This window comes from Odontesthes bonariensis, chromosome 1 (assembly GCF_027942865.1).
Source record: "Odontesthes bonariensis isolate fOdoBon6 chromosome 1, fOdoBon6.hap1, whole genome shotgun sequence".
NCBI lineage: Eukaryota > Metazoa > Chordata > Actinopteri > Atheriniformes > Atherinopsidae > Odontesthes > Odontesthes bonariensis.
Window position 1 is genome coordinate 4,738,683 of NC_134506.1, and position 13,596 is coordinate 4,752,278.

At 42.0% G+C, this 13,596-nt stretch overlaps 1 protein-coding gene across 1 annotated transcript; it reads left to right on the forward strand.

The window, feature by feature from the left end:
- The first annotated feature begins 2,754 nt into the window (after positions 1 to 2,754).
- Positions 2,755 to 6,674, forward strand: LOC142383101 (hatching enzyme 1.2-like). The gene is made up of 8 exons (XM_075469177.1): positions 2,755 to 2,814; positions 3,176 to 3,179; positions 3,396 to 3,473; positions 3,768 to 3,923; positions 4,876 to 4,996; positions 5,486 to 5,664; positions 6,044 to 6,125; positions 6,494 to 6,674. The coding sequence occupies exons 1-8, from the start codon at positions 2,755 to 2,757 to the stop codon at positions 6,672 to 6,674; spliced, it is 861 nt and encodes a 286-aa protein (XP_075325292.1).
- The last annotated feature ends 6,922 nt before the right edge of the window (positions 6,675 to 13,596 follow it).

The window sequence follows — 13,596 nt, forward strand, 5'->3', positions numbered from 1 at the left end:
ACTTTTATTTAATGTTGGCGCCACAGAACATTTACATCCGGTCAAATTCCGGTGTACGTTGTACATTTGGCGAATAAAGAGATTCTGATCCAAACAGATAGGACAGCTATAAATGTATTTCATTTACATTAAAAAACTATATACAGTGGTTGTGGCACAGGTGTTGTAAATGGATAGAACTTTATTGATCCCTCGGGAGGTTCCCTCTGGGAAATTAGGGCTACAGCAGCAGTGCAGCACCATTAAACACTATATAAAGGGGACAGTGGAAGGGAACAGTAAATATACATTAGCGATGTATTTGCTGCGTAACAGTGTGGACAACAACACTGTGTTTATGAATAGATTATAATTGGATTTCACTTATTGGAGAGAAATTAAACTATAACAGGATGACAGTGAACTGGGTTGAACTGGACTTGCATTGAACTTTTGATGTGAATTGGCACTATATAAATACATTTTAAAAGGGCTTTAAGCGCAAATACAAACCAGACATAAAAAGCATCAGAATACACTGGGTAAAAAGTAAAGAGAAAATCATTCAAATCCTATTGAAAATGACAGCACACTCACTGAGGAGAGGAGACATGTTACTGTGGTAATGAAAAATAAATGTTTCTTATTATTGCTCCCTCAGTGAGTCAACAGTTCGGAACCTTTTTGCTGTATCATGGTGTTGTGGCCATTTATGTTTGTAAATCATAAAATGTAGTTTTCTTTGGGCAGTTAGAATCTACTTAAGTTAGTTTGGAATCAAAATCTGTAATTAATTTTTATATTTGAAATTGTTTAGATTATTTTGGTAACTTTTAGACCCTCCCATTAATTAGAGACATTAAGAACACACAGTGTTGGAAGAGCTTTGTTTGTCAAATGTCCGGTGTGAAGACTGGAGGTTTTGGTAAAATTATTTTTTGACCACTTTTTGAGCTTGTAAAATCAGATTAAGTTAAGTTTCGTTTTCATCTAAGTTGTAAGAGATTTTTAGTTATTGTTTTGTTCATAATTTTTGTTGGAAATAAACTACACATATCTTTTAAACAATCAAGTCAGAAGTGCGTGCAAGAATCAAACCACCTGTTTCCATCCACGGCCTTTGTTACAAAATGTTGTTTTGAAACTGAGAAGGCCGCGACACATGGTAACCATGACAACAGATCCTCACAATCTTGTTTGTTTTTATTCCAATCGTACCAGAGAGCCTGAAGATTCAATATTATTTTATTGATACTTTGTACCACAGATCTGCCCACACAGTCTTTCACTGAGTGTTGAACAATGACGTCACAGTGCGATACGTTGTCTTTGACTTATATTGTTGTTTTAATCAATAATTGAGAGGCTGCATGGCTGTGGTGGTCGACATTGTCACCTCAAAGTAAGACAGTTCAAAGTTTGCATGTTCTCCCTATGCCAGCATGGGTTCTCGCTGTGTAATCTGGCTTCTTCCCACAAAAAAACGAGCATATTTAGTTAACAGATTATTCTCAACTGACCCTTGTAGTGAGTGTGAGCATACGTGGTTGTTTGTTTAATTTGTCTGTGGTGTCCCAATGAAGGACTGACACCCTGGCCAGGGTGTACTCTCCCTCTTTCCCAACGACAGGTGGGATAGTTCTCTGGGAGCCCGCAATGGAATGAATGGGTAATAGAAATATATTAATTGCTGGCAAACTTATTATAAAGGCAATGATAAAATGACACTAGATTCATGTTAGCTGATACAGTCGTAAACCAAACCTGTGCATCAAAAACGAAGAGAAGAAATTATTAGAGAAGACAACACTTAAAAAAAGTTATTTTCAAGACATTTCTGGATCAGCTGTATGCTGAGAAACAAAAGGTCTTTGACATGAAGAATATGCAACATGTCCAAGATAATGAAGCTGAAATAGCACGTCATTGGAAAAATAAAGAGTGCCGGCATAAACTGAAGCTTGCAAAAGGAATGTTTGAGCTTCATCTATAGTTGTCATTTCTGTGTTTTCACTGACTTTAACTCATTTCTACACTCAGATAAATGGCAGTTAGTGGGTCTGGTTTAAGAGTAAAAAAACTAAACAAAACAAAAAACCCTCAGATAGTCTTTTCTTAAGATCTTTTCCTCAACCTTGTAAAAAATCTCATGGGGTTAAAGCAAGGTGGTGGGAAAAATCCTTACGGACTAAGAAAAGACAACCGCACTGCAGTGAGAATTTGACCACACTTACACTAAGCTGTGATGTAGGTCTGCAGCTCTGAAACTACAGATGTTCAATGATTATTCTACAAAGAAGTGCGTTAGGTACTATTGTAATCCTATCACAGTTACATGAAAATTCTGTAAAATATTTCATATTAGAAAGATTATAATTTGTTACTTATTATCACAGGCTTTGTTATAAAAGCTGTGGCCGCGGGGAATTGTGGGACGGAATTATCTCCTTTCTCTCATAAAGGATGTTTCGATGTACCCTATGCCAAAGCAGATATTTTTTAATTTTTTTTTATTTTACTCAAAACAATTTTTCAAAGTTCTACATGGAAAGTTAGTGCCGTAATCTTGAGCCCTCCTCCTGATAAACCTGCACAAAGTCACCTGTTTAAACACACGGTTACTCAGAAATTTCTGTTTACAATGATAAAGTGTGCTGTTGTGTTTGCACTTTTTGACATTTGCTGATTGGTCCTTGGAGAGTTGGAACCGTATAAAAAGGCTCACTCGATGACAGAAAGACACATTTTCTGTATCTAGGCAGGTGTATTGCAACCATGTTGGTTTTGTCTTGGTCTTTTCTGGCTCTGCTGCTGGTGTCCTCTTCCTGGGCTGAGGTAAAAATGTACAGTCTGATATACTGACAAGTAGAGCGCTGCATAGGCAACTGAATACTTGCAATGAAGAAGCCAAAACACTGAAAATAAAACTACATGACATTTACTTTAACTGTGACAACAAAATATTTCTAAAACAATAGATTTTATTTAATTATTTGAAATATTTTTCAGTGCATTGTTCATATCATTACTCATTTCCTATGGTACAATAAATACATTATTTAAATAGATAAAAACATTTTTCTGAAAGATTGAAATTTCATAAAGTTTTAGAATTTCAAGTTGAGCAGAGGTGATATGAACTTTGTATTTGCGTAACTATTGTTCTTTTTTTCTATGTTGCTGGGACTGCGTACAGGAAGGTAAGATAGAATTTAAATGTACTCGTTACTGAGCTTTAAATATTTAATCACAATTTGAACATTAATACAGGAGAATTAATATAAATATTTTCTAAATATCCCCTTTTGTGTCAATAGATCTTTAGATATAACTTAATGTATGATTACACTGAGCCCACATGCAAAAACCGATGATGTGTGCATTTTATGCAATCTTATGTACAATGCGCTTCACAGATGTTGCTGCCATTGAGGAGGACACATCTAAGGAACTCTCTGTGGGTGAGCTGCTGGAGAGAGCCAACAGAGAACGCAGTAAGTTTTGTAGAGCAGACATATTTGTCTTTTCTTTTAGACACCAGTTTAAATTCATTCACCAAATTTATTCCAGCAGCGATGATAATTTTACTGTGAGAATCATGCTATCATAGATTCTCCAGGAGAACTTGATTTGATTTTGATGTTCCGACCTTTTCTGCTTAATAAAAAGAAAAGCTTTTGTTGAAATTTACATTCACACAAATTCTGATTCACTACTTAATATCATAAAACAATTTCTAATCCCCTATGTATTTCCAACTACCCCTTAAAACTGGGCTGATCTTGCAGCCCCTGACTTTGATGAACCAGCCCTGATCGGTGGTGACATCGCCATCGATTCTGAAGCAGACAGAAATGCTGACCCTTGCACTTCTAGAGGCTGCCTGTGGTTGAAAAATGCTGATGGGAAAGTTTACATTCCTTACTACATTCAAAACCACTACTGTAAGTATCCAGTGTTCATTGTTGGATAATCTGTGAAACAGAACACTGCCACATAAAAATTTGATACTCAAAGCTTACGTTCATGGACTTTTACACATTAAATATCAGGGAAAATAATATTTTATTTTGTTAAATACATGACTGGTGTGTGATGTGTCAAATTGTACAAAATCAAATTGAACTTCCAGAACTAACAGATAAAAAACTTTTTCATAAATAGATCAAATCTAAATTTTATGATTTGTGAGAAAAAAATTGAATATCGTAATTATTGCTTAAATCTAACCCACAAGTATGTATCCTAAAATATATTATTTTAATCAAAATCTCTGGACCTTTATGAAGATTCTTTTTATACTGTAACTGGTTGCTGCAGCAGTCAGCCATCACATTAGGACTGCCTGCCTGATAATGAGCTCAGGCCAATCAGGGTATGGTAATTGAATATCTGGGGGACATTAGCGTGTCTGGTACCAGGATCATAGCAATAGGTCCTCTAGGCCCTTTAAGTCAAGGGGTGAACTCTTTGTGTGTTGGCATTGCTTCACTGAGATGCCATCAGATTTTATCAGATGTGGAGAGCTTGGAGTCCAATAGGACACACCCAGACTCCATCATGTTCTTTGAGCCCTTCCAAAAAGTTTTTTGTAGAGTTTACAGCTGCTCTACCAGTGGATGTTTCTACTGGAGGAGAGTGCCATTGCCATAAAGGAAGGTGTGGCTGGTTGGGGAAAAATTTTGTTTGGTAGTGTCACACTAACAGCCATTTCATGACATCACAGGATGTCAGTTTTCCCAGCACTGTTAACTTTCAGTGGATTTAATTCTATGGCTGATCAGTGACGAGATGTGTAAAACGAGTCAAAGTTAGATCATAGAAATTAAATAAAAAGGTTCTTCAATAGATATGTTACTGGTCTCATAAAACTTGACACATTGTAATCTGTGACAGCCACCCGTGAGAGAGACATCATCGTTCGTGGACTGCAGTCTTTCTCTTCGGTTTCCTGCATCCGTTTCAGACCCTACAACAGTGGCGATCATGAATGGTTGAGCATTGAGTCCAGGAGCGGGTAAAGATCTGAGTTTCTTTATTTTCTTGGTGTGTAGTTTAGTAATTTTTTAAATAGAGCAGATTTGACAGAATGCAGTGTATAATCAAAAGCACAATATAATGATCTACATAGATCAGGGATGTCCAAAGTCGCTCCTCGAGCGCCGCTGTCCTGCAGGTTTTAGATGTTTCCCTGCTTCAACACACCTGATGAAAATTAAATGGATCTCTTCAAAAGATTAAGTTCTGCAGCAGCCTGCCAATGATGCAGTGATCTGAATGATCCTGACATAGATTGTAAAGTGTTATGTAAATTCATGGTTCTAAATATTCACATCTTATCCATATTGTCATCCTTCTGCTATAAATCTTCTATGCAGTAGATTTCCATGGGGCCGTACAGCCCATTCAAGTTGACATTAGACTAGAGGTAGTACACACCATAGAAAAATGTTCATGCATATTTTAGGAGTTTTCTAAATATTGCTGATTTTATCTGTGTTCATAGCTGCTACTCATTTGTGGGTCGTCAGGGTGGCAGTCAGACCGTGTCTCTGAGCCGACAAGGCTGTCTGTACCACGGCACCGTTCAGCATGAGCTGCTCCACGCCCTCGGATTTAACCACGAGCAGACCCGCTCTGACAGGGACAACCACATCAGAGTGCATTGGGAAAACATCATTGATGGTTATATACTTTCACAACATATATGTTTTCTATAAGCAACTACTGTCTGATTGAGTTAGAATGATACACAGTGGGGGAAATTATGGTTGGCAAATTAGGCTAAATAGAAGAAATTAGGCTAAACATCGAAGAAAAAGAAGTGAAAAAAACAATGGATTATGTTGACTGGCTGAAGCCCATGTAATCAAGCAAAACATTTACATGACTGTTTTAAAAATGCAGTAGTTTGTCATCAAAAAGCAACCTTGCATGTTGCCCGATCTCCCCTTCATTGCAGTATGTTGGTGTTTGATATGGAACTGTTTGCTTGGAATGGCTTTTACACCATACTTGCTGCCATAATCTATCTTTCTGGTAAAAACTTCTCTTTTCTCTGCAGACATGAAGTACAACTTCAATAAGATTGCCACTCTGAACCAGGGAACTCCTTATGACTACAACTCTGTCATGCAATATGAGAGGTAAATAAAACTTCTTGGTTGGGTCTCGCATTGTCTTTCACACAAGTTTAACAACCTGCTATTCTCAGAAGGCCTTACAAGAGGTACGACTGGTTCAGAACTCAGTGGTGGACATAAAGGACTCCAGGGTTTACTTCTACAGTCAATACATAACCGTCCTGCACCAAAGTGTTAATCAGGAAATTAACAAACAATGCCACTTTGTGAAACAGTTGGATTCTTCCGAAAGGTCAAACTAAGGAGTGTCAAGATGCAACCAACACGGATCTGCATTGAAACATCAAAGAATGAAATCACTGGAATTAGTTTCCATGCATGTAATCAAACCTCAGCTCATCTTGCATTGTTTGGTATCTTCAATGCTTTAGGTATGCCTTCTCCAAGAACAACCGCCCCACTATGGAACCCATCCCTAACAGCAATGTATCCTTTGGCCAATCCACCCAGATGAGCAGAAATGATATTGACAGGCTGAACAGACTCTACAAGTGCTGTAAGTATAAACAACAAAAACTATACTTACAAATATTTTATAGAACACACACCTAAAAAATATGCTACAATACACTAACAGCAAAGCAAATCACTGTTATACAAACTATGTGGGGGGAAAAGAGGAATACAAGAATTAAACAAGCCTCTCTGTCTCTATGCTGGCTTAGATAGACCCTTCCTGATACCACATCAGGTGTCAGTGATGGTGCTAAAATCAATCTGTCCTAAATATGTGCAAAAATCTACTTTAATATTCATGCAGAGCTATTATGAAGGTGTAACAACCCCACTTAACCAGATTAAGATCAAATCCTCTAAAGTCTTTTAAGTTTAAAACTTTGAGTTGCAATCATTCCAGAGGAGCTCACCAAGAAACACAGTCTGGATGAGTACCATCTATCAGCCAAAATAGTAACAGCAAGAGCAAAGCTGAGTGACAAAAGAGGCTCATCCGATTCGTCTAATTGTCTTTTTGAGTCTCAAAAAGGCTTTAGCTGAACTTCACCAGCTGTTCCTTTTCAGAATAAAAGGGATTTTCTCTTAAGTGGAATGATTCCTGAACAGCGCTGGTATAGCGAGGCAGTGATCATCTGTCAGTTTCCTTTTTTTAAATAATATTCTCATTCAAAGGTTGCCCCCATTGACATGTATTTACTCTGCAGAAATTTCACCTATGACTTCTGAATTGCCACCCTGATGACGTGCCTACAAGGGGAAGGAGATGACACTTTGGGGCAGGTGGCAGTTTTGGCTACAGACTCCAAAAGTATAAGAAGTTCAATGATGTCTGACAGTAAAATTGCAAAAAAATAAAAATGCTTGCATGAATTCATTTGCATTCATTTTCATTTCTTTCTGGGTCTGAAAACAAGATAGGTGAAGAGTTTTAAAAAGGAGTGGAAAATTTAACAATGATCTGTAAATCAACTCATTTAGATTACTTCTACTTACTGCAAATTTGTTTTAGTTATCTGTCATCAAAATCATTCACCCATGCACAGTATGTACGGAATAATATGGAAAGGTAATGCAAGTGTAACAATGTGAAATGTAAAGTCTTGTGTCTGCTGAGTGGTATTTGCTTCCACACACAGTATTTATTTGTTTGCTGTGAAACAGCAGCCAAACCACTTGGAAAAGCATCCCCACAGTTCGGAATAATCTCTATTAGAATTTAAAATTTTTACCAAACTTTTCATTCCGGACTTGGTCTTTAGTTTCTAGAGACAGTGACTCAAGATGTTTACTGACAGCAAACCTCTTCTCTTTGTTGCCAAACACAATGACCTCAGTTTTTTCTTGATTTAACTGAAGCAAATTTTGTTTCATCCACTTTTTGACTTGCTCTAAGCAGTCGCACAATGACTCTATAGGACTGCAGTCATCTGGAGACAGTGCGAGATATATCTGTATGTCATCTGCATAGCTGTGGTAGTTGACTTTAGAGTTCTTCAGAATTTGACCCAGAGGCAGCATGTATAGAGTGAAGAGAAGGGGTCCAAGAACTGACCCCTGAGGAACTCCACATGTCATTGCCATTCGATCAGATTGATTACTTCCAATTGTCACAAAATAACTCAGCTCCTCCAAGTAGGACCTGAACCATTCAATGACTATCCCGCTGAGTCCTGCCCAGGTTTCCAACCTGTTCAGCAGTATACTGTGATCCACAGTGTCAAATGCAGCACTGAGATCCAACAATACCAGAACTGACACCTTGCCTGAGTCAGTGTTCAACCTTATGTCATTTAACACTTTAATAAGAGCCGTTTCTGTACTGTGGTGAGGTCGGAAGCCTGACTGAAATTTGTCAAGGAGTCCACTGGAGTGCAAGAAGTTACTGAGTTGATTAAAAACCACTTTCTCAACAATCTTGGATATAAAAGGAAGATTTGAGATGGGTCTGTAGTTGGTTAAAATGGAAGCATCCAATGTTCTCTTTTTTAGGAGTGGCTTGATGGCAGCTACTTTTAAGGGTTTAGGAAACATGCCTGATTGAAGTGAGCAGTTTATTATTTGCTGCAAATCTGTTTGGACAGAGCTTACAAAAGTTTTAAAGAAGTCAGATGGCATTGTGTCAAGACAGGATGTTGATGGTTTAAGATGCTGGATTGTTTCTTCTATGGTTTTTTGGTCAACTGTATTGAATTCTGATATCATAGTTGATTGATTCCTAGGTGGTTTTAAGGATTGCGTCATTTTATTATTTTGCTGATTTATGTTGATATTTAGCCTTATAGATTTGATTTTTTTCATTGAAAAAACAAGCAAATTCATTGCATTTTTCTGTGGAACAGAGTTCTGGAACTATCTGTTTTGGGGGGATTGTCAGCTTATTAACCATAGCAAACAGAGCACGAGTGTTGTTGATGTTCTTATTAATAATTTCAGATAAGTGTTGCTGTCTAGCCCGGAGTAACCCGTGGTTAAAATTACAAAGACTTTGTTTGTTGAGGTCATGGTGAATTTGAAGTTTAGTTTTTCGCCATTTACGCTCTGCTTTCCTGCATTCTGTTTTCAAGGCCTTTACCATCATAGTGTTCCTCCATGGTGTTCGCTTTCTGCTCAAGATCATCTTATTTTTAACAGGTGCAACAGTATCCATGACATTTGAGATTTTCAAGTTAAAGTTATCTAAGAGTTCATCAACTGTCTCTGCACTTGCAGTTGATGACAAAGCTATAACTTCCATTAACTTAGCACTGGTATTCTCATTTATGTACCTTTTTCTAACAGACACACGGGTTAACTGAATGTTTGAAGTTAACTGTAAGTCATAGAACACAAAGAAATGATCAGAGAGCGCCAAATCCTTGATATCAACAGAAGAAATGTCAACACCTTTAGAGATAACCAGATCCAGTGTGTGGCCTCGAGTATGTGTGGGTCCATTCACATGTTGAAGGAGGCCAAAAGTGTCAAGTAGAGAGCAGAGTTATTTGGCATTAGTGTCCATGTTATTGTCCATGTGAATGTTAAAATCCCCTGTTATGATAAAAAAAGTTATAGTCAGTAGCCTGATAAACCAGCCTAAATGGATTGGATGTCTAATTTAGTCTGGCTCCGATGAATGGATACAACGGAACATTGTTGATGAGCACAACCCGTTGTCTTTCAAACCGTGTCTGTGCCTATAGGCCAACGCTCTGACCCTCTGCCCCGCCCGCGTTGATTCAAAACACATCTCTGCGTTGTGATTGGTTTAGTTGCCATCTGCCAGATTCAGGGCAGTATTTTCAAAATGAAAAGTGGTTCGAAGCCAGACCCAACCGCAGGCAAAACATTTTGCCGTCCAGCAGTTGGCGCTGGTTTTCCAGGCTATATAGTCAGTGCAGATAACTGACATCAGTTCAGCAAACTCATCAAAGAAAGTTCCTGGGTATCTTGGTGGTCTATAAATGATTAGGAAGATAACTTTTGGATCCCCTTAACTAAAAAACAGAGATATTCAAAAGAGCTAAAATCACCAAGTAAAATTTCTTTGCACTGAAAGACTGATTTAAAAATGGCGATTGCAAACTGTGAGATATGCAAACTTGGGATTTCAAGAGATGGCAAGGACATCGTTAACATCCTTGATGAGAACAGGAACAGGCTCAACGCCAGTAAATGGAGGACAATCACATGAATCACACAACGCAGATGGAGCAGTGCGGCAGCAGCCATTTAGTGAGAACAGGTGCAGACACAACAAATAGTAACTGTGCGTCACTTCCGTTCTTATAACAACCGAGACAAATGGAAGTGAAGCACGGCAAAAATACCAGGGAACATCAGGCACCACAACAACAATCAAGGCCACACAACAGACCAGCAAGGCAAGACAAAACATCAGTTCACAGAGAAACCTCAAAGTCCTCCAGATACCGCGGCGCACAATGCTGACGCTGACGTCCGAAGCGTCGAGGCACCACATCAGATCCACAGCAGGCACGTCCACGTCCGAGGGACCGTCCCCAGGCACACCGTCATCTTCATGACGCGGGCAAAGTGCAGCCAGGGGCTCAGCAATGCCATCAATGCAAGGAGGGCATGGAGCAGGCGGCGGCTCAGCAATAGCCGGGGAGATATCAGGGCAGTGTGGGGCAGGGTTGTCCACATTCTCATCAGAATCAAGATTCTCAATGAGAGGTCTCGAAGCCACGATGGGACCCTCGACCTTGTAACAGTAACCAAGCCTAACCATGTAAGAGGTGCGACGAAGTTGAGATCCCGTGAACTTCTGGATAATGCACCACGACCCATCCACACTCGTGACAAGGTACCTGTCACGTGCTCTTGACTTGTTTCTATCACGGTACAGGTACACCAGGTCACAGGGCCGGATGGTGGGAGGCATGGCCACACGACCAGAGGGCACCTTCGACATCACGCTGTACGGGTAGATGGCGACACACTCTGAATGTAGTGTCTAGATGAGGTCCCAATCGACCAGAGGTAACTGCCTATGAGAGAACTGGTCACGCTGAAGTAGCATTTCCCGAGCAGATAATCCATGTGACCTAACACGGCTGTTCAGACGGGCTGTAGTGACAGAGAGTAACAGGGGGGTAACAGCTTTACAGTTAGGCTCAAGACGCAGAATCTCCCCCTGGACCGCTTGAATGGCCTTCTCCGCCACCAGGTTCTTATTGACATTCTTGGCATTACCAACTTCAACAATCAATCTGTGCGCAGCGAGGCCCCCGTCACCAGCCAACGCAGCAAAACTAGGGGCAGGGTCAGTTCTGACTACAGCAAAAGGGCCATCGAGAGGACACAGGCCCACACAAATGCAGGTCAGGGCGTCCCTGAGAGTCTCTTTATGCTCGTCGTCGGTAAGACAAGACAGTGTGAAAGATGTAACACACTCCCGGACAACCAGAATGAACTGGCGGTCCCGCCTGACCACATCAGCTGCCAACGAGGCGCCGACGACATCTGGTGAGTCAAACGTAGACTGGTCAGACGCAAACACAGGGGCTTTCCTCAGCGCCGCACACTGGTGGCAGCCGCCAGAGACAGGTTGTTTTGCGGAATAGAAGTAGCGTTGCACAAAAGTCTTCAATTGCAAAGCGGTGGGGTGGTCAAGCTTGATATGGAGGGATGTCAGCGGGCCATCAAGGACGGACCGAGGCACAACGATACAGTCTGTTGAGGCCGCAAGGGGGGTGTGTCGGCGAACAATTAGGAGGCCATCCTTAGGCACAGTGGCAACGTTCAGGTACCGTTTCACATCACGAATGTTAGTCAGCTTGTTAGAAGGACGTGTGCCCTGACGGAGATGAGCACGGGTACGTCTGAGATCAGAGCACTCCGCTTGTAGGCCCAGCCATGCCGACCTGTTTGTGAAGGGCAACTTAGCAGTCCCGCGCACAACAATCCTCTGCTGTGACCTGGCGCACAATGGAGTCGGACATCGAGCAGACAAAGGCACATACTTGACAGGTGGGGCTGTCACACTCAGTTTTGGCTGGGAAAATCAGATGGCAGGATAGCTGCTCCCGCCACATGCCGGATGAGTACTTGGAACCGAGTAGCGGTGGACAGAAAGGAAGTGACGCGAGGGCTTGCGGAGAATTCTCCCCTGCACAACTTCTCAAAAGCTTGTACACATGGCTTGCTGTCTGTCAAAACACACGCTTTCTGGGAAGACTGGGTTATGTAAGGGGCACAGTGTTTTACCGCCGTAGCTATGGACAAGGCCTCGACCTCACACGGCAGCCAAGAGCTCTGGTTCTGGCGCAACATCGCGCTGAAGTAGCCCGCGACCCTGACAGTGTCCTTGCAGGTGATATACAACGTGGCTCCCAGGCCGGGTTCCCTGACAGCGCCGTCAGTGACAATCCACAGCTGGTCAGCAGACCGTGGAAGCGTGATAGCACGGGCTGAGGATAGTGCCTTCTAAGCAGAGGCGAAGGCGCTGAGCAGCTCGTCTGACCACATGATTGCTTTCTTCGACTCGCGCCCAGCTACTGCGTCGTCCAATGGGGCCAGCGGCGCGGCGCAGTTCTTAATCACGCAAGCCAGCACTTTATGCGCCAATAAATGAACGCAAGCCCATCACAATCTTAGGTGGGGGGCACGCAGCTAAAGCCGAGATGCGGTGAGAGCTGGCCCGGATTTTTCACTGACGCCAGACCCTGCCCAGGATGGAGGTCTGTACAGGGGCAACAGTGGTCTTGGTGGAGGATAGGTTTAGACCACGGCATTGTAGGGCCGAAAGAACCCGCCTCCAGACTGCTAGCAAGTCCTCAAGAGTGTCCGTGCCGCAGTATAGGTCATCTGCCACCTTGGCTACAAGGCCCTGTTCAAGGAGGTCTACAAAGACTCTGCACGTCAACTCCTCCAGCACCGTCTCTGACCCCGGCATGCCCATGGCACTCCGCACGTACACACAGACACCCTTAAAGGGCGTGACGACCCCACAGTACTTCCATGAGTCCCTTGACAAAGGGATCTGGTAAAAGGCTTTGGTTAAGTCTGTGGCAGGGTGGAGTCGACATCAGGCATCAGGGAGGGCTGGGGTTTACTTCTGCGAATGCCATGACAAGGCAAAAACCACCACCAGGCTTCTTGATGAGAAACGAAGGATTAAAAAATATTCAACTGTCACGTCGACGTCCTCGGGCCTCCTGAAGACACCCATGTCCTCCAACACATCAAACTGAGCCTGGAGCTCCTGTAGCTGACCCCGGGAGTACTGTGTAACCCTCCCCTTGTGCTGCGGGGATAGAACGGGTCCCATGTTCACCCTGGCCTGGAATGGGCCCACAGCGCTGTTGTATCTTTTAAAGTGGGGATCAAACACACTATCAAACTCTCTGTGCAGGGCGCGGAACTTATTCTTGATGCCAGATGGCATGACGTCATCAGGGTCAAGAGTGACAAAGTCAGAGGACAATTTTGATTTGGTCGTTGCAACCAGCTTGGGGGAGTCGGCCGTCGCAGCGGCGTCACTGAGTGAAGGGACATATGTTGGACAGACACGGCACAG